This window comes from Podarcis pityusensis (genome assembly GCF_964106645.2).
Source record: "Podarcis pityusensis genome assembly, chromosome: 12".
In the NCBI taxonomy this organism is placed as follows: Eukaryota; Metazoa; Chordata; class Lepidosauria; order Squamata; family Lacertidae; genus Podarcis; species Podarcis pityusensis.
Genome location: NC_138037.1, coordinates 6,076,297 through 6,102,851, shown reverse-complemented (window position 1 = coordinate 6,102,851; position 26,555 = coordinate 6,076,297). Strand labels below are relative to the sequence as shown.

Below are 26,555 nucleotides of genomic sequence, written 5' to 3'. Positions count from 1 at the left end.
GCCCCGGTGGAGTTTGTTCAGCCCAAATCGTTAATCATTCACCCTAGGATTGCCTATGAAAGCAATCCTACAGTTAAATCAAATTAATGCGTTCAAACTGAATTACGCCTAATCATCCTAAGAGGCAAACCTCTCTCTTTTGAACACACAATAGCAAATTTCTGAAAGGTTAAATATTTGAGACCCTTTCAGTTCTTTTTGGTAAAAGAAACAAATATTTGAATTCCAGGCACACAGAGAGGGACCGCTTCCAAAAACAGGGCGATATTGTTTTCCGAAAATGAAATGTATTTTAATTTTGGGTTGCTGGCTGAGTGTACCGTCCTTTCACAACCGCATGGCATGCAGAAATTTAAAAAAATATGCATGGTCTTCTTGGAAGGAGCAAAGTCTGAAGTGCGGGGGCTGTTAAGGAAGGTGGCATTGACCTTTATTTCCTTCTCTGAAAATTTAGCCTATGGATGTAAAGTTTTGGCATGGGATTCCGCCAAGTACTGTCGGAGGCTGAATTCCTCTATAGACCAGTTGCTGGGAATCAACAACTGATTAAAGAACAGCCCACTGGATCAGGCCTATGGCCCATCCATCCAGCAACCTGTGGCCAACCAAATGCCTGTGCGAATCCAGCGAGCAGGATCTGAGCGCAAGAGCCCTCTCCCCATCTTCTCTTCTCCCTCTTTTTCAAGAGTATACCATGGAGCAAGGGACGCGGGTGGCGCTGTGGGTTAAAACCACAGAGCCTAGGACTTGCCAATCAGAAGGTCGGTGGTTCGAATCAGATGGGCAGGGTATGTATGTATGTATGTATGTATGTATGTATGTATAAGGTAAAGGTAAAGGGACCCCTGACCATTAGGTTCAGTCGTGGCCGACTCTGCGGTTGCGGTGCTCATCTCGCTTTATTGGCCGAGGGAGCCAGCGTACAGCTTCCGGGTCATGTGGCCAGCATGACTAAGCCGCTTCTGGCGAACCAGAGCAGCACACGGAAACGCCGTTTACCTTCCCGCCGGAGCGGTACCTATTTATCTACTTGCACTTTGATGTGCTTTCGAACTGCTAGGTGGGCAGGAGCAGGGACCAAGCAGTGGGAGCTCACCCTGTTGCGGGGATTCGAAGAGTCTTAGGCTCTGTGGTTTAACCCACAGCGCCACCCGCGTCTCATATGTATGTCCAGTATGTATGTATGTATGTATGTATATATGTATGTATGTATGTATGTATAAATAAATAAATATATTGTGGTTTCCAGCTACTGCTATTCAGAAGCAAGCAGCCTCTTGACTGTGGAGGAAAAGCATAGCCATTGTGGCTAGCAACCATGAATGAAACATGCTGCAAATGAAACCACTTAATGAATAAACCGGGTCCAAACTCACACCTGGCTGCAGGTGGGGGATTCCATTTCTTTCTTTTTTAAAAATTATGTTCATTAAAGATTTTATTGGTTTACATGCATTGTCTCGGGAGATTCCATTTCTGAACGGTTCCTTGCATTACCTCCTCACCCCGTAAAAACAACCCTCCCTGCAAGAAGAAATCTAGCACAGCAGGAAACAGAACTGTCCTCTTATTGGTGCAGCAATAAAACCGCTGGCACATTTACAAAGTTAAGCAGAGTCTGGTCTGGTTACAAATTGGATGGGGGAACACGTGTTGAGATTCCTGTATTGCAGGGGGTTGGACTAGATGACCCTTGGGGTCCCTTCAAACTCTTCAGTTCTATCTATGATTCTATGAACCTTAAACTGTCAAGGAGTTTTCCCGATTCCTTCTTCCGTATATATGGGGGAGCATTCAATATTTCTACCCCTTCACTCTGTTAGGTGCCCTTGCAGAGCAGGCCTAATCTAATCGTCACCCACAGCACAGTTTTTCTGCTGGCAGGTGAAGAGGTTTTTGGGAACTGGTCACTTTTAACGAGGGTCATGCTGTTTCTGTTGAGATTGTCTGCACACTTTCTTATTTTATCTTATTCTTATTTTATCTGTTCTTATTTTATCTGCAAGCTGCCTTGAGATTGCCTTTCCCCCCAACAGCCGCTGCCACACAAGATTTATGCAATATTTAATTACTATTATTCTTAATTGTTAATCGCCTTCCACATGCACGTCTCCAGGCAATGTAAAGGGTTCAAATCTGCACTTGACCATGCAGCTCATTGGGTGATCTTAGGCCAGTCACTGGCTCTCAGCCAATAGCCTGCCTCACACGGATATTAAATTGGAGAGGGGAAAAAAACCCATGTACACCACTTTGAGCTCTTTGGAGAAAAAAGGTGAGATATAAATGCCAAACAAAAGAGAACAACCTGTAATAAAAACAGCAAAGAAAATACAATATATTATTATTATTATTATTAATTGAATTTATATACCACCCTATACCCGGAGGTCTCAGTGCTTGATTAAACCCCTCCTCAAAAATATACCTCTAAGGGGGTTACATAACATGATGCAGTGTAGTGGCTAGAGCAGGCTTCCTCTATCTCGGCCCTCCAGATGTTTTGAGACTACAATTCCCATCATCCCTGACCACTGGTCCTGCTAGCTAGGGATCATGGGAGTTGTAGGCCAAAAACAGCTTGAGGGTGGAACTAGGATATGCGAGAACCAGGTTTAAATCCACGCTTGGCCATGAAGCTCACTGGGTAACTTGGGGCCAGTCACTGCCTCTCAGCCTAGCCTACCTCATGGGGTTGTTCTGGGGATTAAATGAGGTGAAGCACTTCGAGCTCCTGGGAGGAAATATATATATATATACAGTGGTACCTCTGGCTACGTCCACTTCAGGTTATGTTCTTTCAGGTTACATCCCATGGCGACCCGGAAGTACCGGAAAGGGTTACTTCCCGGTTTCGCCGCTTGCGCATACGCAGAAGCGCAAAATGACATCACGCGCATGTGCGGAGAATCACGATCCACGCGTGCACACACGCTGCTGCGGGTTGCACTCTTTTCTTTCTTTTTTTCTTTTTTAATAATTTTTTATTAAGGTTTTAAACAAACAAAAAAGAAAAACAACACACACAAAAAACAATACCTAACTTAACAATAAAAACACAAAACATAACAATTAAAAACAAACTCTCTTTTCCATTTCCAATTTTAAATTACTTATTTTCTGGACTTCCTCATACCTCCCTCTTTTGTATTCCAATCCACATTATTTGTCCAGCAGTTTCTTTTCCACTTTTTTAATCTCAATCTTTAATTTAATAAAACGTTAAGATATATAACTTCAACTTTTTTTTAAACCTAATCCTTGATCTTAATGTCATATAGCTTTAAATTTTTCCCTTTTATTATCAAATTTCCATTTCTTTAAACATCTTTAATCTTGATCTTTAATCTTAATCTATCCTAACTTTAACCTGTACAGCTGGAAACCACTTGTTTTCAGTCCAACATCACTCTAACATTCCTTAATTTTGCAGTGTTTCTGAAGATAGTCTTTGAATTTCTTCCAGTCTTCCTCCATCGACTCTTCTCCCTGGTCACGGATTCTACCAGTCATTTCCGCCAATTCCATATAGTCCATAAGTTTCATCTGCCATTCCTCCAGCGTGGGAAGTTCTTGTGTCTTCCAATACTTTGCGATGAGTATTCTTGCTGCTGTTGTTGCATACGCAGAAGCGCAAAATGACATCACGCGCATGTGCGGAGAATCACGATCCACGCGTGCACACACGCCGCTGCGGGTTGCGCTCTTTTCATGTTGTGAACGGGCCTCCGGAACGGATCCCGTTCACAGCCAGAGGTACCACTGTATACCTTCAGTAAAATAAATAAATAGATGCTGTAAGTAAATAAACAAATCTGTCACTTTAAAAAAATGGCAGGCTTTTAAAAACAGCGCACATATTAAAAGCATCAAGATATTGGCAAAATCAACTGTTGTTTTTTTAAAAAACCTCCAAATGCTTGGAAACACAGAATTGTAGAATTGGAAGGGACCCCTTCGGGTCATCTAGTCCAACCCCCTGCAATACACTAATCATTGCTGGATAATCCCTGGCAGGTGGCCCCCCGACCTCTGCTGGAAAACCTCCAACAAAGGCAAGTCCATCACCTTGCCAGGTAAGTCCATCACCTTGCCAGGTAAGTTACCATCAGAAAGTTCTTCCTGATGCGTAAGGGGAAGGGGGTTGGGGAGAAAGGAGAGTTTTTAGCAGGCTGCGAAGCCAGCAGGGCAACAGGCGGGGAGTTCCAGAGACCAGTTGCTGCTGCCCTGGCCGAAGATCGACTTTCCCCTTCTCGGATCCACCTCTCCGTGTTCAGCTCAGGACCCGAAGCTCGCCTCTCAGCCTCGCTCTAGCCCAGCGCAGCGCTGCCTCCTTTGCGCCGCTCTCCACCCGGAGCGCGGGGGAGGGGGGGAGGGAGGCGGAGCGGAGGGGGCGGGACTCCCCTCCTGGCCCCGCCCCCGGCCTTCGCCTCCCTGCTCGGGGCCCCGCCCCCGGCTCGCAGCTGGGCTCGGGACGCCGCCGGCCTCCCTATAAAGCGGCCGCCTCCAGCCGCCCGGCTGCTGATCCGGCTCCGCGGGGGAAGGAACGAGATGCTCAGCCCGAGCGCCGCAGCAAAATGCTGGATGGACACCGCCTGCTCCGCTGGCTCTTCTTCTCCTCCGCCTCCTGCGCGCTCCTAGTGCTGCTGCTCGCCGGCGCCCCGGGACCGTCCCTTGCCTACTTCGGGTAAGTCGGCGGCGGGCGCGGCTGCCTCACCTCGGGGGCTGCTTTTTATCTGACACCCCCCATATCTCCTCTCCAGAGGTAACGCGGCGGGGTCGGACTCTGCAGCCGGCGATCGCGTGGCGCTGCGACGCTTTGCTCGCGAGGAAGCGAGCCCCGGGCCGCCGCTGGCTGCTCCGGGATCGGTTGCCTTTGGATCGCGCTGCGCTTCACCCGCGCGCAAGCGACGCTGCGCTTCGTGGGAAGTAAAGCGCCGCTGGGTATTCGGGGGCCGGTAGGAGCAAGGGGATCTGGTTGCGGTGGCTGGGGCTGCAGCGCTGTGCGCGCTTCCTCGCGAGTAAAGCGCCCTCGACCTGGGAGGGGCCTGCTTCAGAGCAAACCCGCTGTCCGCTTTTTATTTGTTCGTAAAATGCTTCCCTGGAAACGGGGCTTGTCTTTTGCAAGTTCACCTTCGTGCCTTCCTCTGCCCCCACTACAACCTGCTAGCAGTGTTCGCCCTCGCAGCCGTGGCGTGCGCCCATCACCGTACCGTCGAGCCTGCCTCTTCCTCCTCCTCTCCTCAACATGCTGCTTGCAAACCCTGAGGTTTTGCAACTTTTGCATTTAAGCCAAAACCTCGACGCCCTTCCCTATTCTCTCTCCCTTCCATTTTCATATAGGGCGCCCGCTGTGCCCCCTCCCCACCCCCACCCCTGCGTGACTTGGCAGCAATCCGGCTGCCTCTGTCTCCCTTAGGTGTGCCCCATAATCCCGCTTCACCTTCCAGCAGAGAGCGGCAGGTTGCTCGCTCGCTCGCTCCGGCGGCGTCCCTGCCCGCTGGACGACCCGCGAGCGCTTCTCTCCGGCGCGTAAAACGCACCGCTCCAAAATACTGCATAAGAAAATTGCGTGCAGGCTGCTTAACCCAGCCTCTATGCAGTCTGTATTTTCCCCTTACTAAAACCCCTTTTTCAGTATTCCCCCCTCTCTCCACCCAAAGCCCACCACATCTCCCGGCAAAGTTTTTGCAGACCCCCCTCCCTGCCCTGTAGGAACGTTTAGGGATGAGGGGTGCACTTTGCACGAATCTCTTACCTGAACCACCTGTTTTCACTCTCCCTTCTCCGCATTATAGGTTGTTTAGGATGTTCTGTAGCATCCAGGGCTGTTTGCTATGTAGACCAATCCTCCCCTTCTTTATTATCCCCCTCCCCAAATTATTTGGGGTCAGGTGCATGCAACAAGTGGCAAACGATTCCTTGTTCCACGCAGTCACCCGTCTAAGAATCTGATTGCATTGAATTGGAGGGGAGGGACAGGAAGTGGAAGAGGAGTAATTTGGGGGTGCCACTTTCCCTGTAGAACCAAGTGACTCTCTTGGGGGGGGGGTGAGAAACACAAATGCACAATTTTTGTCTCCTTTCTCCTCCTTGCAAACTACCTGTGTAGCCCCTTCTGATGCTCTTTCCAAAAAAGAAGACCCTTCCTAAATGTGTGTTAGGAAATGTCCAAAGATTGTATTGTGTGTTCCTCACCCCGCAATGAAAATCTTTGGTAGATTGCATAAGAACAATATGCTGTTCCTGGGCTACCGGTGTCAAAGTGGTGGGTGTTTTGGGAGAAGTGGCAAAGCTTAAGGGGACTGGGTCTTTGCTTCTACTTTGGCACTCTAGCAATGACCCTCCCTTCCTCTGCTTTTGTGGGTGACTCATGAGCCTTGTCCTGGGCAAAGATGATGGCAATGTCAACCTGTTTAAACCCTGTGGATTTGCTTTAAGTTGGTATTAGGCTGGTCTTGAGGAATTGGCTTGAGTCTGAATGCTGCTGGTGGCGAGTTGGCTTTTCTGCTCAAGGCATGGCTCCTGGCTTGCTTGAACTGCATCCCCTTTCCGTGTTAACTTCATGTCTGAAGTTCCAGGCTGTCAGCTGGGAACAGTTTGTTGAGCTCTTTCCCCGCTCCGCTTTGCACTTTGGAAGAATATCCATTGCTTGGCTTGCCTTGAATTTCCCTGGAAGCTGAGCAGGCTTGGAAGAGTGAGGTGAGAGGGTTTTTTTTTGCTTTTGCTATAAAACATTGTGCTGATCTGGACGCCCTCTATTTATTTTTCTTTTCCGTGGCGTTTAGTGGTGGGCAACAGCCTGGGTTCTGCAAGCTGACATTGGTTTTAAATGTTTGTGGTCACTCTTCCTTTCTGTGTCTTGTGAGTTTTTTGCTGGCCGTGCAATTTACAGATGACTCTGTTAGGAAATGGCAAGATGCATTTTATTTATGGGATGGATCATGCTGGTTGTTCCTTATAGCAGTAGGCTGGCGTGGCTTGTGGAGCTGTGCTACCTTTTGAGGCTAAACTGGCTCCCTGTAGAACAAACTTAGAAGGCAACAGTCTACTTTGCCAGATGCATGCTCCTCCAGCAACCCTACAGGCCAATCAAGGATATAGCCTTCTGATTCCATATCTACCTGCAGTGGCTTACAAGAACAGGCTCCTGTAAGAAAATCCAAAGTATTTCTTTTACTTGTTGCTTACCTGGAGTTCACAGGTGGGAGGCATTTTGCATGAGAATGGTAGGTAGCTCCACTAAGGAGATGGTGGAACTTAATCACTTAGTCTGCAAGATCTTACGTTGGAAGCCAGCTGTGAGAATGAGCTTTAGTCACCAGGGGTGTACATTGATGCTGCAGAGATGGTGTGTGAGATTTCTACTGTAAGGGGCATCAGGGCTCCTGTGAATGCGTTTGTCGAGATTCAATTGCAGGGTCTGGAATGTGCATTTCTGGTGCCCTGGTGTGTGTGTGTGTGTGTGTGTGTGTGTGTGTGTGTGGCTCCTTCTCTCTCCCACCCTGCCCCAGCTATAGTGATTACTGCTGCCATGTGTTTCTAAGCTCTGGCATTTGGTGGGCAGGCAATCAAAGAGAACAGCGAGAATAAGCTGTTTCTTTTCTTCTTCCTGTATTTCATAAGACTCTGTGTCTGGGAAAGTGCCCTCCCCCCATTTTTTTTTTAAAAAAACCTCACTGGCCTGTCTTGGAAGTATGTCCCCCACCCTTCTGAGCTGGTATGTCTGAGTCCCTCCCCATCCTCCCTCCTCTGTGTGCCTGCTCTGATTTCTGCAGCTTCCTTTCTGGAAATGCAAAATGGGTGGGGAGCTGTCATAGGTCGAAAGGCTGTTCTTCTGATCTCAGATCCTTCCCACCGGAGAGGAAAAAAGGAGCAAAACTATTGCGTGCTGGGTGTCCTGTTGTGGCTGCTGTTGCTCTCTCCTTCTTACTCCCCCATCCGCCAAAAACTTGCTACGTCTTCCCCTGTTTTAATGAAGTTTGAAAGAGAAGCACAATCTGCTCCTGTTTGATCAAAAGTATCCTTGTGGCTCTGTGTTTTGCTGCCCCTACTTCTAATTAAGCCTGATGGCAATTGGAGCAATTGGATGCAGTTGTAAAAAGTTGACCTTCCTTACCACTTGTTAAAACCACTGTAGTTTGAGGGGGGTGGGGAGCGGATGGTTTTAAGTGCAGTTCTGGCTCCTGCCAGCAGAGGGGTCCATTAATCCATGAATTAAGTTTTAAAAAAAACCAAAACCACCCCCCCCCAACTACCCTCTGGTGTTAAGACTCGCAGGTGTATCCTGTTCTCTAAGAAAATAAAATATTTTCATGGGAAAGTTTCTTTTTGCACTCTCCCTCCCTCCCCTCGTCTTGTTCATTTCTATTTATTTTGTTTCTCTGGGAGGATCCATTCTCTGTAGGCTGGGATCGGAGGCAAATAGCCAGCCTCTCACCCCCCCCCCCAACCCACAAGCACCATAGCAAGATGAGGTTTCTGTTTTACTGCAGAAAGAATTAAATAAAATGCAAGGAGATTGCTTTAACCTGCTTCCCTCTGTAACTTCCACCTCTTCAACCTGCTGAGGTCCTCTCCTTGAAGCGTGGCCATTGCTTGCCTCTTCTTAAACCTCAATGCTTAATGGATGTTTTGGATTCCTGACAAGTATCATACCTGGAAAAGAAGCACTCCGAAGTGTTTGTGCGCGCAGGCACATAACAATCATGCACGGATCTCTTTCTGCATGGACAAGAGGAGTCTGGGTGCCACATATGGTGGAATAGGTATCTGCTTATCATACAATTGCAGAAGTTGGATGCTTTAGCTGAGATTCCTGCATTGCAGGGAGTTGGACTAGATGACCCTTGGGGTCCCTTCCAACTTTACCATTCCACGAAGGAACACCAAGGGTCATCCAGTCCAACCCCCTGCAGTGCAGGAATTGGTGCATGGGTACAGAGCACGGCACTTGCCCACAGAATCTTTTCTACATGCAAGACTGTTGAAAAGGCCACTTAATTCATGTGTGCGATGCCTTTAACAGGGGAAGCCAGGGCATTGCAGAGATTCCTGCAGTTTGGGCGATGTGCATGGGTGCATTGCAACCCCGCAGGGAAAGAGCGTTACTTAATACGCCAGGCATGGGCATTAATGGGTGTTCAGGGCATGCCTTTAGAGAGAGACTGTTCTGCAGAAATGTTAATGCCTATTAAGGTCTCTACTGCAGGCTGAAGGCTTGACTTGCCCAGTGTTTGTAACACAGTTGATGGGGGAGGCGGATGGTTTCAGGTGCTGCTTGTGGGGTTCCCAAATACCTCTGGTGGTTAGGCAGAAGCAGGATATTGGACTAAGCCCATCCTTCCCCAGCCTGGTGCCCTCTGGAAGTCTTGGTGTATAGCACCCATTGGCCCCAGCCACAGCACCAGGCTGTGGATGGATGGATGGACCCGGTGAACTATTAGTGTGATCTAGCTGGGCTCTGATATTGTTCTCATACACCTGTGGCTGGAGCAGAAACCTGTGGGGTCCTGATCACCTTGCGACCAAGCCTTCTTCTCTTTGCTTTGCTTCCTGCTGGGTTTTGTTCTTGGTCATCACATGGTGTGACAGAATGTCAGGCGAGAATGTTTTGAGCTGGCTTGGATATCGCAGCAGCTCCAACTGTGCAAGGTGCATTATGGAGCAGGGTAGGAAAAATAAGTGCCCAGGCAGTGAGGTAGGTGTCTTAAGAATGGAGGGGTGGGAGAAGTGGAGATATTGCCATGGGATGAATGTGAGTAAACGCTATTGCAATGCATCCTGCATCTGGTTGGCCACTGTGAGAACAGGGTGCTGGACTAGACGGGCCATTGGCCACCAGATTCTTCTTATGTTCTTCAGGCCTGGTTTTGCCGTGGGATGAAGGTTATGGAGTTAAGGCAGAGGCTTCTTGCTGGAATGAGGTCAAGCCTTTGGAATAAAAGGCCGAGGCAGTTCTAGGCTGATGGGATGGCATGGGAGAATGGGCAGAGTACTGAAGGCAGGAGGTTTTTGGGTGATGGAGCTGGAACTGGGAAAACCTTTGGCATGATGACTGTGTAGAATTCCTTGGGCAGAGCAGATCCTCATCACAACTTGGGGCAATTTACATCCTCTGTGCTTGGGAAAGGTGGTGGCTATGGCAAAGTGTGTTTTTAACACGGACTTTGCCTTTTGGAAGATGCTTTGTAAAGAAACGAGCAAGCTGCGAGGATGCTTGCGGTTTCCACCAAATCTGTCCTGGCTACAGCTGCTTGGAACACATTGCGCGGAAGTGTCCCTTGGAACCTGGTGGTAATTGTGTAGGGGACAGTCTGGCCAAACATCTGTAACTGTTGCCTCTTACGACTTTCCCAGTGTAAGCAGCTGAGGAAATCACCCTCTGTCAATTAACTTGCAAATATTAGACTGTATTGTATGAGCTTCAGTATTGACTGGATTCAACAGTCCTAGTTGGTTAGGAAGATGGTTTCTGGATTAGCCCAGGCAAGGTCACTGGGGGCCTCCAGTGTTGGCAGCAGTTCATCTCATGGTAGAAAAGGAGGGTGGCTATCATCACTATGTCTTACGCAGCTCATTTCCAGAGGCAACTGGTGCCAGATAGAAAGGGAAGGCTGGGCTAAGACAAACCTCACTCTGATGTAGAAGGCATGTGTTCCAGAGGGCACAGCAATCCGGTGCCGTTTCTGAAGCTGAATGATACGCTTTACTGCTGATAGGCGAGCAGCAGACCGCAGTTTCTGGCTGTGATACAGTTTTGCAAGAACACCTGTAGATGTTTCAGTCCACTGCTGACGTCCCAGTAGGTGCAATGGTGGAGGAGATCCATGTGCCAGGGGTCATAGGGCTGTATCTGACAGTATTCGAATCCAAAACACTCCTGCATGGCTAACTTAGGTTCATTAATTTTAGTGGGTCTTTTCTGAGTAAAATTCCCTTGGCCACAATCCACAAAATCCTGACAGAAGGGGAACTTGTTCTTTGTACTAGGGTCCAGATGCAGGAAATATGAAGAGTTCTGGAGCATGTTCCAAAATCTGTTTTCCACGCATTTCCCTTTGCCATTTATTACATCTTTATATCCCTGCCTTTTCTTCCAAGGATCTCAAGGCAGTTTGACTCAAGGCAGTTTGAAGTAGCCATAGCTGAATGGTAGAACATCTGCTTTGCATGCAAAAGGACCCAGTTTCAGTCCCTGGAATCTCCAGGGAGGGCTGGGGAGAAGACCCCAGTGTGAAACCTGGGAAGAACCTCTCCTAGCTAGTGTAGACACAGGAGGTGGATCCTGTGATCCTTCCAGGCTGGTTCAACAATGGCTTCCATCACTCTGGACCACTGCGCTTGCCGGCAAAGTCTAATGGGTGTACAAGGAAGAGTGGAGGGCTCTGGGTCCCCATCTCTGGTGGAAACAATGCTGAGCTCATTGGACTGAGTTTGTAGAAGTCAGCTTCCTAGGAGATCTGTACCGCCGAACGTCCCCAGTTCCCCTTTGGCAGTGGCAGTCAGCAGCCCGGAGCCAGCCTGGTAGCAGATTTTCCCGGGGACAGATTTGCAAATCCAGGGACTGTCTCCGGGAACCGGGGAAATCTGGTAACCCTACCTTGGTGTGATCAGCAGCAAAATATTGGACACAGCGGAAAGGAAATGCTTGGGGAAGCTGTGCTGGTTACTTGGGAGAAACCAATCAGTTCTCTGTTTCAACCATCTGGTTGGCCACTGTGTGAACAGGATGCTGGACTAGATGGGTCCAGCAGGTGGTTCTTATCTTAAGAGGGATGGTAATAGAGTTTGCCCCAGAATCTCCTGATAAAGCTTAAAGCTAGTGGAATAGGCCACCTTCCTCAGTACTGTGCAATGTGTGTGTGGTTTCGACGGCCATAATGCAGGAGCTGTCTGCAGCACCTGCCTCAGTCTTTGGCTTGGCCTGCAGCAGCAGCAGCAGCAGCTGTTGCAACGTGCTTAATGCTCTTTTCCAGTGAGTCTTGTTGGCATCTCAGCTTTCCTTAAGCCTCTGTCTGCCTGTATAGGTTGCGCCTGCTGAATCGTCCTACTTTAGACTGTGCTGTCTGGAGACCCTGCTAGCGAAACCCTGGGCTACTCATAGGGCAGTCATGGGCAGAAGGTAGATCAGGATCTGCTGGTAGATCTTCAGGGGATCTCTCTCCTCTCATGTTAGACGGTGAAACGGACAAAGATAACCAGGAGTGGACTTCTGTGTGAAAGGACTGTGTTCGGTTCTGCTGCTGAAAACAAATTTTCATACAAAGTGCTATGACTGCAGAGAGCCAAGCTTGACCTGATGCAGAAGTCTTGTGCTTGAAACTTTTGATATCTCTCTCTTTCTCCCCTCCGCCCTTTAACTGAAAGCAGGTAGTTTGGATTGGTGTTGTGGTGCTCGGAGATGCGTGTGTCTGTTAATAAGAAAACCCGCTCAGCAGTGCCACGAAGATCTTCTGCTGGTAGCTAGAAAGAGCAGGGCTGTCTCTGTGGTTGTTGTTGTTTAGTCGTGTCCGACTCTTCATGACCCCATGGACCAGAGCACACCAGGCACTCCTGTCTTCCACTGCCTTGGTCAAACTCATGCTGGTAGCTTCGAGAACACTGTCCCACCATCTCGTCCTCTGTTGTCCCCTTCTCCTTGTGCCTTCCATCTTTCCCAACATCAGGGTCTTTTCCAGGGAGTCTTCTCTTCTCATGAGGTGGCCAAAGTCTTGGAGCCTCAGCTTCAGGATCTGTCCTTCCAGGGAGCACTCAGGGCTGATTTCCTTCAGAATGGAGAGGTTTGATCTTCTTGCAGTCCATGGGACTCTCAAGAGTCTCCTCCAGCACCAGAATTCAAAAGCATCCATTCTTCAGCAATCAGCCTTCTTTATGGTCCAGCTCTCACTTCCATACATCACTGCTGGGAAAACCATAGCTTTAAATATACAGACCTTTGTTGGCAAGGTGATGTCTCTGCTTTTTTTTTTTTTTGTCTCTGTGGTGGGCCCCCACTTTGTTTAATGCAAGCCTAGTAGCATCTACTCTGACTGCAGCAGCTCAGCATTCCAGGATCTTGGGTAGGCATGTGCGGTCCCTCCTGCCCGTCTTGCCACTTTCTGCCTGGTTCTTTTTCAACGAAAGATGCCAGGGACTGAACCCTCTGCATGCAAAACACCTGCTCTAAGAGATGGGTTAAAGGAAGAGGAGGCAACCCAGGTAGCAGAGGGTGATAAAACAAAAACTCCATCCTGGTTCTTGGTAGATTGTAGTAGGAGGGGAGATATCTCAGGTGTGGTGGACTTAACCTGTCTCAGGGTGGGTAATGTGATCTGCTTGGGTGCAGCCCCGTGGTAAAATCATTCCAGATCCTACAGTGCCACTGGAATGTATTCTTTGCAGATGCTTCCTCCTTCCATCTTTTGCAGCTACCAAGAAAAGGAATTCTTTGTGGAAGTAGCACAACTCCGTTCTTAGCAGAGGAAGCCGACTTGCCACATCAGATTATTGTCGACATCAGATTATTGTTTTGGGCAGGGATTTCTCTTCCTCACCCCTACTGGGAGATTGAACCAGGTGCTCTTCTGCTTAGTCACACAGCCCTTCTTCAGACTTGCATCACAGAAAGCTGCCTTATACCAAGGCAGCCTTTTGGCCCATCTTGCACTGACTGGTGGTAGGGGCTTGTCAGACAGGGGACATTCCCAGACATTCCTGGAGATGCCATTGGGTATAGGATCTCTGCAAAGCAGGTGTTTTCCCGCTGAGCTTTAAAGCCCTTATTAACCGTGAGATTAAATGAGAGGTGCTTCAGTTTGTTGGGGCTACATCTCTACTTGCACAGAATTCCTTAGATAAGAGGAGCAGTAGTGGACCAGCAGGGAACTTTAGCAGGCCAGGGATGTAGTTTGGTGGAAGAGTATCTCTGCTTCTTAAAGTTTAACATTCCTCTTCTCCTGAGCCTTTGGCTAATTAAACAATCTATCGGTGGGTGGGTGAGGGGCATTGTTTTAGTCTGTTACAGTGGTACCTTGGGTTACATACACTTCAGGTTACATATGCTTCAGGTTACAGACTCCGCTAACCCAGAAATGGTACCTCGGGTTAAGAACTTTGCTTCAGGATGAGAACAGAAATCATGCTCCAGCGACGCGGCAGCAGCAGGAAGCCCCATTAGCTAAAGTGGTGCTTCAGGTTAAAAACAGTTTCAGGTTAAGAACAGACCTCCGGAACGAATTAAGTACTTAACTCGAGGTACCACTGTATTATGTTATGTATTTGTGTTTTTATATTGTAAACAACCCTGTGATCATCGGATGGAGGGTGGTATAGAAAATAAATAATGGTCAAAATGGGACGTGGGTGGCGCTGTGGGTTAAACTACAGAGCTAGGACTTGCTGATCAGAAGGTCGGCGGTTCGAATCCCTGCGACGGGGTGAGCTCCCGTTGCTCGGTCCGTGCTCCTGCCAACCTAGCAGTTCGAAAGCACCTCAAAGTACAAGTAGATAAATAGGCACCACTCCGGCGGGAAGGTAAACGGCGTTTCCATGCGCTGCTCTGGTTCGCCAGAACCGGCTTAGTCATGCTGGCCACATGACCCGGAAGCTGTACACTGGCTCCCTCGGCCAATAAAGCGAGATGAGCGCCACAACCCCAGAGTCGGCCACGACTGGACCTAATGGTCAAGGGTCCCTTTACCTTTTTAATGGTCAAAATAATCATAGTAGCAGGTATGTGTGTAAGTGGGCCCTGCATTCGGGACAAGGGAGGACCCTGGCTTGAGAAAGAGGTGTAGCTTAGTGGTAGAGAATCTGCATGAGTGCAGAAGGTTCCAGGTTCGATCCCCGTCATCTCCAGGTAAAGATCCTGCCTGAAATCCTGAAGAGCCACAGCCAGGGAATATAGGCAATGATGGATTGATAGCCTGACATGGTAAATGGCAGCTCTCTAATAGATTTAACACGTCAGTCATAGCCAGTGTGGTGTAGTGGTTAAGAGCAGTAGTCTCGTAATCTGGTGAACCGGGTTCGCTTCTCTGCTCCTCCACCTGCAGCTGCTGGGTGACCTTGGGCTAGACACACTTCTCTGAAGTCTCTCAGCCCCACTCACCTCACAGAGTGTTTGTTGTGGGTGAGGAAGGAAAAGGAGAATGTTAGCCGCTTTGAGACTCCTTCAGGTAGTGATAAAGCGGGATATCAAATCCAAACTCTTCTTCTTCTTCACAATCAAAGCAATCTGTCTGTGTATATATACACGCCCTGGAGATCTCTGCTGTTTTAAGCCAAACCTCCCTGCCTGTTTCACAGCATCCTGATAAACGAGTCTCCTTCCTAGTAGCAGCTATTACTGTTGCTCTTGTGCATCCAGGGCACCAGCAGCCGTGTTAAACAGATGTCACTTGGGTGAAGCGGCCTGTTTGAGCCACCGCTGCTCCGTTTCACGGTCTGCTGAAGCAATTGAGACAGCTGGGGCTAATCTCCAGCAACCCCAAACTTTTCCCCTCTCTTTTATTTCGAGCAAAGAATTTTTGGCCTTTCCAAATGTGCGGCCTATCCAGGAATTGGAGCAGCGGGACAAATCTTTCATGGTTGCCTGTTAATGAGATGGTGTCAGCCCGAAGCTATGCTGCTTGTCTGGCAACTCGGCTGTGTTGGCAACTGGGGGAGAAGCAGGCTGTGTCAGGTGGTCCTCTTTTTTTTCCTTTCCTGGGGTAGGTTGGCGGGCCTGGATAGGGTCTTCACTAGGTGATGTGCCCACTGGGATTTTCAAGGTTCTTAACCATAAACAGTTGTGTGTTTTAAAGGAGAGTGATTATGTAGGGTTAGGTATATCATGACATATAGGAATGAGCGGAACTTGTCAATTCCATTTTTGTTTTTTTCCAGTTTGAAAGATTGGTATGCTCTATTTCCCCATCAGCGTGTCATTTATTATCATTATTAAAGAAAAATCCTGTGCATTTATTTAGACACATTTGTATATGTGCCGTCTTGTCCTCAAACTTGGGCAGCAAAATGCTGGCCTGGCCTTGCGGGGATGCCCACTTAGTGGGCTTGGATGGTGCTGTCTCTGGCCTGTGTTTAGCTATATTCCACACACAAACACACCCTCCTCCGACCTGAATGGGGAGGGTGTGGTATGTTGTGTGTTAGATGCAGAGACATCATGTTTTGACACGAGTGCATTGTTGTTGTTTAGTCGTTTAGTCGTGTCCAACTCTTCGTGACCCCCTGGACCAGAGCATGCCAGGCACTCCTGTCTTCCACTGCCTCCCGCAGCTTGGTCAAACTCATGCTGGCAGCCTCAAGAACACTGTCCAACCATCTCGTCCTCTGTCGTCCCCTTCTCCTTGTGCCCTCCATCTTTCCCAGCATCAGGGTCTTTTCCAGGGAGTCTTCTCTTCTCATGAGGTGGCCCAAGTATTGGAGCCTCAGCTTCCCGATCTGTCCTTCCAGTGAGCACTCAGGGCTGATTTCCTTCAGAATGGAGAGGTTTGATCTTCTTGCAGTCCATGGGACTCTCAAGACTCTTCTCCAGCACCATAACTGACACCAATGCATAGGCCTAGCTTTAAGCATGTAAGGTCTACGTAACCTGCAATTCTGCCATAGCTGGAAGAGGATATGAGAATTTGCTTTCATTTTCGGAAGTAGCGCTGAATGGCTTGACTTGCGTTCTTTCTCCCCTTGCCCCCTGGTACTGGTAGTTGCTCCAAAGGTGTTCAACAAATGCAAGCTGAAATAGCTTCCCCATCTAAATCAAAGCACGAAATTTTGCATCGGCGAGTCGGTCGTCCTGGTGGTTTAGCCAGCTCTTGGCAAGATGCTTGAACCACAGTATCCGTAATACTCAGCAATTTGCCCGATTGTTATGCTTGGCTGGGTGTGTGGATTTCCTTTGTGAGCTTAGAGCTAGTATCTTTATTAGCAAAATTCGGCTCTTTAAAGAGTCCCCAACCCCATGCGGATTCAAGTCTGGAGGACGGTGTGATTCAGTGGATAGTGGGGTGGGACTGGGAGAGTTTTTCATCTGCCTCTGCCCTGCGTGCAAAAAGGGAGGAATCCCACATTTTGGCACAAGCATCTTCCTGGTTTCTAAATACATAAGACGTAGCTGAGCTTTATTAGATACTCTAGCTTGGGTTGGTCCTTAACCGTAAGTGCCTCTTAATTCTAAAGCCTTGCAAATGGGTTGCCCTGCCCATAAGCAGCACAAGCCCCAAATGTCCTGCAGCTGCCTCCAGTTTTACTACAGCTGCCTCCACCCAGCATGATGTCATGCCGTGACATCAGCACGGTTTTTTTTGGAAGCTAGTGGGGTTACTCCAGTTGCTGACATAACCCTTCCATGTCCACGGCAAAGCCATGCTGGGTGGTGCAGTGGTCAAAATGCAGGCGGGAAGAACTGGGGCAGAATGGCCTGTTTCGAGATTTGGGTTGTGTCTACAATGCTTTAGATCAGGGAAATATTTTCAGCCCATGGTCCATGTTGTTTGTTCATTTATTAATTAAATTTGTACACCACCACCCTTCATCTGAAGATCACAGGGCGGATAACATAAAAGTGCAAAAGGAAAACACAAAATACAGTTGTTGTTGTTGTCATTTAGTCATGTCCGACTCTTTGTGACCCCCTGGACCAGAGCACGCCAGGCACTCCTGTCTTCCACTGCCTCCCGCAGTTTGGTCAAACTCATGCTGGTAGCTTTGAGAACACTGTCCAACCATCTCATCCTCTGTCGTCCCCTTCTCCTTGTGCCCTCCATCTCTCCCAACATCAGGGTCTTTTCCAGGGAGTCTTCTCTTCTATGAGGTGGCCCAAGTATTGGAGCCTCAGCTTTAGGATCTGTCCTTCCAGTGAGCACTCAGGGCTGATTTCCTTCAGAATGGAGAGGTTTGATCTTCTTGCAGTCCATGGGACTCTCAAGAGTCTCCTCCAGCACCATAATTCAAAAGCATCCATTCTTCAGCAATCAGCCTTCTTTATGGTCCAGCTCTCACTTCCATACATCGCTACTGGGAAAACCATAGCTATACCTCGGGTTAAAGTTGCTTCAGGTTGAGCGTTTTCAGGTTGCGCTCCGCGGCGACTCGGAAGTAAAGGAATGCGTTACTTCCGGGTTTCGCTGCTCGCGCATGTGCAGACGCTCAAAATGACATGTGCATGCGCAGAAGCGGTGAATCGCGACATGCAGACGTGGGTTGCCTTCTCTTCAGGATGCGAACGGGGCTCTGGAATGGATCCCGTTCGCATCCAGAGGTACCACTGTACAGTGGAACCTCAGTTTCTGGACATCTCGGCTGCCAAACATTTCGGAAGCCGAACGTCGAAAACCTGGAAGTAAATGCTTCCATTTTTGTATGCGCCTCAGAAGTCAAATGGCTTCTGAGGCGCGGTTCTCCTTTTTCTCAATGAGATTTGCTGACCGCCCATTGCGCCTCAGTTGCTGAACGTTTCAGAAGTCGAACGGTCTTCTGGAATGGATTACATTCAACAACTGAGGTACCACTGTACATAAATAAAAAGTGAACATCCCCCCCATAGACACTCTGGCAGTGGGTGGGGCTTGCAAGCAACAAGGCTGCAGTTGTTTGGGGAAGGTTTGTGATGATGGAGGGCGGGGGGGGCATACCTGCAATGAAACGAAGTTGTGGCTGTGCAAAGAGGCAGACAGCAAGGCCAATGATTAACTTAGCCTTGTAGATGTGGCAGTGGCAGCAATGAGACTGAAGGGGTAGAGGGGAAATATGCAGACTTCCATGGTACCCCCTTAACAGGAAACCATTTCTGTTTAATCATTACTGGGCACGTGCTTTATCTCTTATTTGGACATTTCCTGTGAGCAGGTAATTTAATTGGCATTCAAGGCAGGAGGCTGAGTGTTCAGAGTGGGGGGGGGGAGAGGAAGTTAACTGCAATACATACATTTGCAGGGGGGGATAAAGCTTCTGTGTGTATTTTGTCATAGGAACATAATAAGCTGCCTTGTACTGGTTCCCTATACATTGGGCACTGACTGGCAGCAGTTGCAAAGGAACAGAAGAAGCTGCCTTATACAGAGTCAGGCCAATGGGCCATTTAGTTCAGTAGTATTTGCACTGCCTGGCAGTGACTGTCCAAGGTTTCAGATAAGAGCCTGTCTGGAGATTGAACCTGGTGCCCAGAGATTGGAGAGGAATAATAATAATAATAATAATAATAATAAAAAGAATAACAATATTTATTATTTATACCCCACCCATCTGGCTGGGTTTCTCCAACCACTCTGGGCGGCTTCCAAGAAATATTAAAATACAATAGTCCATCAAACATTAAAAGCTTCCCTAAAGAGGGCTGCCTTCAGATGTCTTCTAAAAGTCTGGTAGTTGCTTTTCTCTTTGACATCTGGTGGGAGAGCGTTCCACAAGGTTTTCTGGTCTCCAGATGGAAAAAGCAGACCAAAATCTCCTTGGTGCCACTACCTAGGAAACCAATTCAGTTTGTGTTTAAAGCTGAATATATCAAATTCACCCTTTCCAAAATGATCTGAGAACCGAAACAGGGCCATCCTTCGAAAATTGCGTGTCAAGATGTGGAGGGGGAGCCAGAAGTTGCAGGTCTTTCAGCAGAGCAGATATAGAAGCCCTGTGGTACCATGACTCTTCATCTGCTGTAGCCTGGTGGAATAGCAGCTGTGGGTGATGCTTAAAAGAGCAGCCTGATGGAGTTGGTCTTCAGCAGAGCCAATGGAGAGGGACCCTCTCCTATATAAGCTGCTGGAAGGACCACTCTGCTTCCAGTCCTCCTCAGCTCGATGTCTGGGTCTTAAGTTGCAGCCCAGATGTCCACTTCACCTGTACACATGAGCGAGGAAACCATGTGGATAAAGAAATACCGTATTTTTTGCTCTATAAGACTCACCTTTTCCCTCCTAAAAAGTAAGGGGAAATGTGTGTGTGTCTTATGGAGTGAATGCAGGCTGTGCAGCTATCCCAGAAGCCAGAACAGCAAGAGGGATCACTGCTTTCGCTGCGCAGCGATCCCTCTTGTTGTTCTGGCTTCTGAGATTCAGAATATTTTTTTTCTTGTTTTCCTCCTCCAAAAACTAGGTGTGTCTTATGGTCTGGTGCGTCTTATAGAGCGAAAAATACGGTATATGGCTGCTCCATCATGTCAAGTTTGGCCTAGCAATGGGCTGGGTTGTCACAGCCATGCATAGCGCCACCTGAACTGCTCTACTTTGAATAAGCTTCAGGAAATGACACAAAGCATGCAAGCATTCAGTGACATCATGGGGAAGGACATAGCAACCAAGCCCTGGCAGATAGCGCAGATGAGGCTATTGAGCGTCTTCCTTTTAGGGGATGAATGACCCATCTGCAGTTTGTCTGTGGAATAGGGCAACAAGCAAGCCCTCATGTTGGTTTTAAATCTTGTCTGTTCTCCAGTGAACTTTCTTTTTCCCTGTTTGCAGAAGCACAGTTGTAACTGATGGGAAGAAATACTGGACTCAACAGGCTGGCAGATGCCAAGGTTTTCTGGTCTCCGGATGGAAAAAGCAGACCAAAATCTCCTTATGGCGCTTGTTCCAAGGAGTTGAAATAACTTCATGTCTTGCATGTTGCATGTGGTTCTCAGCTTCTGTTTCTGATATTAAATCGCTCATTTTCCAGCAAGAGTTGAGGGTGGGGTAACTTCATGGCTCTGGTTTTTAAAAAAAATAAAAATAAAGAAAAACTTGGGGAGTGTGAAAGCATTTTAAGACTGAGTTACTCCCTCTGGCTTCAAAATTGGCAGCCGTCTGCAATATTAAGAGTACGCAATAGGTCCTCCACCATGTCGGTTCATGAACTTAAAGCAGATACGCTGCTGAGTTCTGAAGCGAAGCTGGGAAACTCGCTATCTGAAAAATATCAAGTCGCTGGAATTTCCTGATCTTTAAAAACATGGAGTGCACATGCACACAGAAAGCTTGATGTCAATTCAATATTGAATAAGTTTGATCTTAAAAATGCACACACCCTGTGATATTCCTTCTCCTGCAAAAGGTTTGCAACCCGTGTGGAAGGCCTGGAATTCAATCTACAGCATTCCCAGGGAAGCCTGGAAGAAATGCCTTTATTGAGACACTTAGTAGTTGCTCTTAAGGCACGGGTGAATCCATCAACTGCAGCTTCTCTTTTTTTTCAGTTATCCCCATCAGTTTGCTTCAAACCCCTCACCCCCCCCCCAAAATCCACATGAAGATTCACCAGCATTTCTGTGTGAGTTGTCCTAAAATACCCATCTTTGCAAAGTAATTTCCCTTCGAAGCTACTGGATTATATTCTTGCTGTGGCAGTTGTGACACCTTGTAATAATAATAATAATAATAATAATAATAATACTAATTTATTTATACTCCGCCCATCTGGCTGGGTTTCCCTCGCCACTCTGGGTGGCTTCCAACAAAACACTAAAATACAATAATCTATTAAACATTAAAAGCTTCCCTAAACAGGGCTGCCTTCAGATGTCTTCTAAAGGTTTGGTAGTTATTTTTCTCTTTGACATCTGGTGGGAGGGCGTTCCACAGGGCGGGTGCCACGACCAAGAAGGCTCTCTGCCTGGTTCCCTGTAACTTGGCTTCTCATAGCAAGGGAACCTCCAGAAGGCCCTCGGAGCTGGACCTCAGTGTCCAGGCTGAATGATGGTGGTGGAGATGCTTCTTCAGGTATCCTGGACTGAGGCTGTTTAGGGCTTTAAAGGTCAGCACCAACACTTTGAATAGTGCTCAGAAATGTACTTGTGCATCTATTGTCTTTGGCTCTCAGTGCTGGTCTCCTGTTGCAGTTTGTTGCTTGAGTCTTCAGGGATGAACATGCTGTAAAATTCAGTGATTGCGACTGATGCAGCCGAGAAGCTCTGTGAAGGTAGACCGGGCTTGAGCATGGATGACTGTTAGAATAGTCTTGGGTTGCCCAGGATATGGAGGGCAAAAGGAGTTAACTCCTTGAACTGTGTCAGTAACTATTGCCTCTAATTGGCCCAATCTGGGTTGATGCAAACAGGACGTAATAGAGAGTGTAGGGCTGCTATTAAACCTTGGTCATTAGAGCCTTATTTACCTTGGTTACTTGCCTCTTGGGCTGCTTTATTCTCTGAAGGAGCAAACCATGAATGAAAATAGCTTCAGCGAGGGGTGTGTGTGTGTGTGTGGCGCATTGCCACGCCACTATGTGCTGTGATTCCGCCAGGCAGCTGAGTCAAAGCAGGTCAGCGATTCTATGGGAGACCTACAATGGAGAACTGGGTATAAGCAGGTCTCCCTTTAACGCTGCTTTGAAGAGCCTCGCAGGATCAGACCAACAGTCCATTGAGTGCAGGATCTTGTCTCTGATGTTGGCAGCAAGTGATGTAGGCCTGATGGGAATTTTTGATTTGGGTTTTAAAAAAAAACACACGCAAATGATGCTAAAGTTGCAAAGAGTAATTTGCATTGGAAAGTTTTCAGTGTCCTAGACAGTGAACCTATATGGAATGTTCTGTTTTGCTTGTATTTAGCGAGCAAAGTTTAATGCTTAAGCTGTTGAACCTGCCCGATAACTGCATTTGCAATTGTGTCCATCCCTTGTCACTAATGAACTTGCAAAGCAGAATTTTCTGCAGAAAAATAATGGCCCTCTCCTGCCTGTTTTCCAGTTTCCCACTCCAAATCACTGAGAAACCAACTGCCTCTGGGAAGCCCACTTAGTGGGGTGTGAAGGCAATTTCTGTCCATTGTTTCGTATATCGAAATATAATGCCTTCTGAAGCAGAAAGTTCTGATTGGCTATCACCCACTCACTTGTCCAGCTGCCCTGGACAAGAGAGCTTGGTGGCAGAGCTGGTGCATTGTTATGCCAAAGGTTCCAGGTGCCAGGTTAAGCCTCTGGCATCACCAAGTTGGGTTGGGAAAGGACTCCTGGAGGGCTGCTGCCAGTCAGTGTAGGTAATGCTGAGCTAGGTGAGCAAATTGTCTGACACGCTCTTATATTTCTGAAAGCCACCCTTGTTGTTGTTTTGATGCTGCCTTCCAGAAACCAGGAGCTGAAAGGTACAATTAGATCTGCTTTCACTGATGCCACATGGTGACCCAGAGTTCTAATGCTTGGGTGGGTGAGGGGTTAGTAAAGGTAAAGGGACCCCTGACCATTGGGTCCAGTCTTGGCCGACTCAGGGGTTGCGGCGCTCATCTTTACTGGCCGAGGGAGCCGGCGTACAGCTTCTGGGTCATGTGGCCAGCATGACTAAGCCGCTTCTGGCAAACCAGAGCAGCGCACGGAAACGCCATTTACCTTCCCGGCGGAGCAGTACCTATTTATCTACTTGCACTTTGACGTGCTTTCGAACTGCTAGGTTGGCAGGAGCAGGGACCGAGCAACGGGATCTCACCCCATTGCGGGGATTCAAACCGCCGACCTTCTGATTGGCAAGTCCTAGACTCTGTGGTTTAACCCACAGCGCCACCCGCGTTCTAATGCTTGGGTGGGTGGGGGGTTAGTTTCTACCCCCATTTGTTCCAATGGAATCTAAAACAGCATAAACCTCAACTCTGATCTCCCCACCTCGCCCTGATGGTTTACTTTTCTGGTGCAAAATGTTGCCTGCCCCTCTAAACCATTTCAGCCTTTCCTTGTAGGGAGCATGTTTTGACCTCTGAGCATCTTGCTCGCTCTCCTCCTGAACGTTTCTCCAGCTTTGACACCCTTTTGGGCTGAGACCTATGGACTGTGTAGCTGCTGCTGAGATGAGGGACTGTCACAATCAGGAGCTGGGTGTCCTGTATTGCTCCAACTGCATCAGGCCTATGGCAAAAAAACCCCGTAACTTTTGCTCTATAAGACACACTTTTTCCCCTCCTAAAAAGGGGAAATGTGTGTGTATCTTATGGAGCGAATGCAGGCTGCGCAGCTATCCCTCTTGCTGTTCTGGCTTTAGAGATAGCCGTGCAAAGCCTCTTCAACAACATTTGATTCAGAATATTTTTTTCTTGTTTTCCTCCTCTAAAAACTAGGTGCGTCTTATGGTCAGGTGCGTCTTATAGAGCGAAAAATACGGTAAATCGTATCCTGAGCTGTTTAGATGAAGTGGGCGAAATCTGAACAATTGGCAGGTCCAAGGGTGGGGAAGCAGTGAATAGGCAGCTGGTTTATATGTCGGAAGGTTGGTATTATCCACCTTACCTGGCAGAAGCTCGTTGGTGTTATAGACAAGGGTCTCTCCCACCAATACCTGAGATCCTGGGGGTTGAACGTGGAATGTGATGCATGCAAAGACATGAGCGTTACTAGAGAGCCACAAGGCTTCCTTGTGTTCTCTGACTTGCAAGGCGAGGCCCATCTGAACTGCTTGTCAGCTGCCACCAAGCTTTTTGTTTATGTATCCTTCTGCTTGTAAAAGGGAAGAAATTTGCCTAATGCAATGGAAACCTCCAGTTCCAGGAGGGGAGGACTGTAGCTTTTTAGGCCGCAGCTTGGGAGAGGACCTCGGCTATGCGCTGCTTGCTTCTCTCTCTCTCTCTCACTCTCTCTCTCTCTCTCTCCTCTCCAGGAAGTTCAGCCAGAGAAAATATCAACAGTTCCATTAAAAAGTCTGCCGGTTTTGCTAGAGTAGTGAAATAAACATACCTGTAGGCAGAGCAGATTGAACCACACAGGAAACATTAACTAGAGAGAACACACACAGAGCCCTCCTTGCTCTCCCCTGTATAATCTGCCCGCTAGAAAACATTGCTGCATGCAGATGGCAAGGAATAAATCAAAACAGCAGCCGAGGGGATTGTGCGGGATGTGGGGAGAGAGGGGATCGGCGGGGGGGGGGGCAGAGAGGGTAGCGGCGCGGGAAGAGGAGAGACCCAGCTTGGATCGAATGCAGAAAAACTGGAGCGACGTAGCCAACAAAAAGACTTGTGCCTCTGAACTCGAGAGGCAAAGCACGAAACTGGAGCTGTGGACACGGCGAGAGCCAAATTGAGCCACTTTGTCTCTCTCTCTGCTTGTTGCAAAAGTGGGGAGTGCCTGCAGTTCAGGGGCAGAGCAGATGTTGTACAAGGCAGGGGGTGCAAGAGAGGTCAATAGCTGGCCCCTGCCATCGAGTGAAAATATTTTGATGTGGCTGCGAAAGAGGGTTCTGCCTTGGGAATCTGGAAGAGTTGCTACCCCTCTAGAGTTTTCAGTGTGATGCGTATACACCAAAGTGAAGCAAGCTGCCTTATCTTGAGCCAGAGTCAGACCATTGGCCCATCTGGCTCAGTACTGTCTACACGGACTGGCAGCAACACTCCGTGGCTGCAGGTAGCGGTCTTGCCCAGTTCTACCAAGAGATGCCCGCTTTTGAACCCAAGGCTGTCTTCATTCAGATCAGATGTTCTGCCAATGAGCTCTGACCCTTTCCTTAAAAGGTAAAGGGACCCCTGACCATTAGGTCCAGTCGTGACCCACTCTGGGGTTGCGCGCTCATCTCGCTTTAGTGGCCGAGGGAGCCGGTGTACAGCTTCCGGGTCATGTGGCCAGCATGACTAACCAGAGCAGTGCATGGAAACGCCATTTACCTTCCTGCCAGAGCGGTACCTATTTATCTACTTGCACTTTGACGTGCTTTCAAACTGCGAGGTTGGCAGGAGCAGGGACCGAGCAACAGGAGCTCACCCCGTCGCAGGGATTCGAACCACTGACCTTCTGATCGGCAAGTCCTAAGCTCTGTGGCTTAACCCACAGCACCACCCACGTCCCGACCCTTTCCTAGGTGAACACTAATTGCCTCTTTATTGTGAAACCTTTGACAATGGGTTTTGGGGCCTGGCTCCAAGGAGTCACGACCTGGAACAGTGTTGCTTTGGTTTGAAATCGGCCGGATGTTTGGGGCGCAGGCATTTTTTGTAAGAACACTTTGGGAAATGTTGTAGCAAAGGAGTGAGAAGAGATCTTCTTGAGTCTAGCAAAAATTAAATGATCTTGGCTGTAACCAGTGACTCTGATAGGCTTTCAACTTTCCCCTGAACTGTGTTGACTGGACAAATGTTTCTATAGGTGCACAAGTGTTTGTTCAAAGCTAAGGCTTCCCTTGATGGCTGCTGCTTTCTCCTTCGACGCCTCTGGAGTCCAACCCATCAGGGATCACATAAATTAGGACAAATGTTGACATGCTGCATCTGATATGCCAGTTTTGGTGACACTGAAATTGCAACAGGAGCACACGAAACTGTCTTGTACAGAGTCAGGCCATTGGTCTACCTAGCTCAGGTTGCCTACACTGAACGGCAGCAGTGCTCCAAGGGGACATTCCCAGCTGAGGAGTGCTGAAGAATTTGCCTTGAGGGAATGATATAATAGAACCTGGTATTTTGCATTAGCTGACAAGCTTTTGCAGAGAGAGAGGGGCTGGCTAAAGGCGAAATCTCACGATGCCTTTGATGCTTGATTGGATACCTTTTTGTTTTCTGTCTTAATCCAATCCGGGAGAGCTTGGATTCCACAGACTCCCAGGTCTCCCTGGAGAGAATCCTTGACTTGAAGCTGGGTTACCAATGGCGCTTGGATACATTTGATTTTGTCTTTAGTGCACTTCTCTTGGG

The 26,555-nt window shown here is 48.2% G+C and overlaps 1 protein-coding gene across 1 annotated transcript in view; it reads left to right on the top strand.

Moving 5' to 3' along the window:
• Positions 1-4,503: 4,503 nt before the first annotated feature.
• The window catches only part of WNT9A (Wnt family member 9A), a 60,792-nt gene continuing 38,740 nt past the window's right edge, over positions 4,504-26,555 (top strand). Inside the window, exon 1 of the mRNA XM_080974247.1 lies at positions 4,504-4,687. Within this exon, the coding sequence (XP_080830373.1) occupies positions 4,578-4,687 (110 nt within the window). The 5' untranslated portion in view covers positions 4,504-4,577. The remainder of the gene's footprint in view (positions 4,688-26,555) is intronic.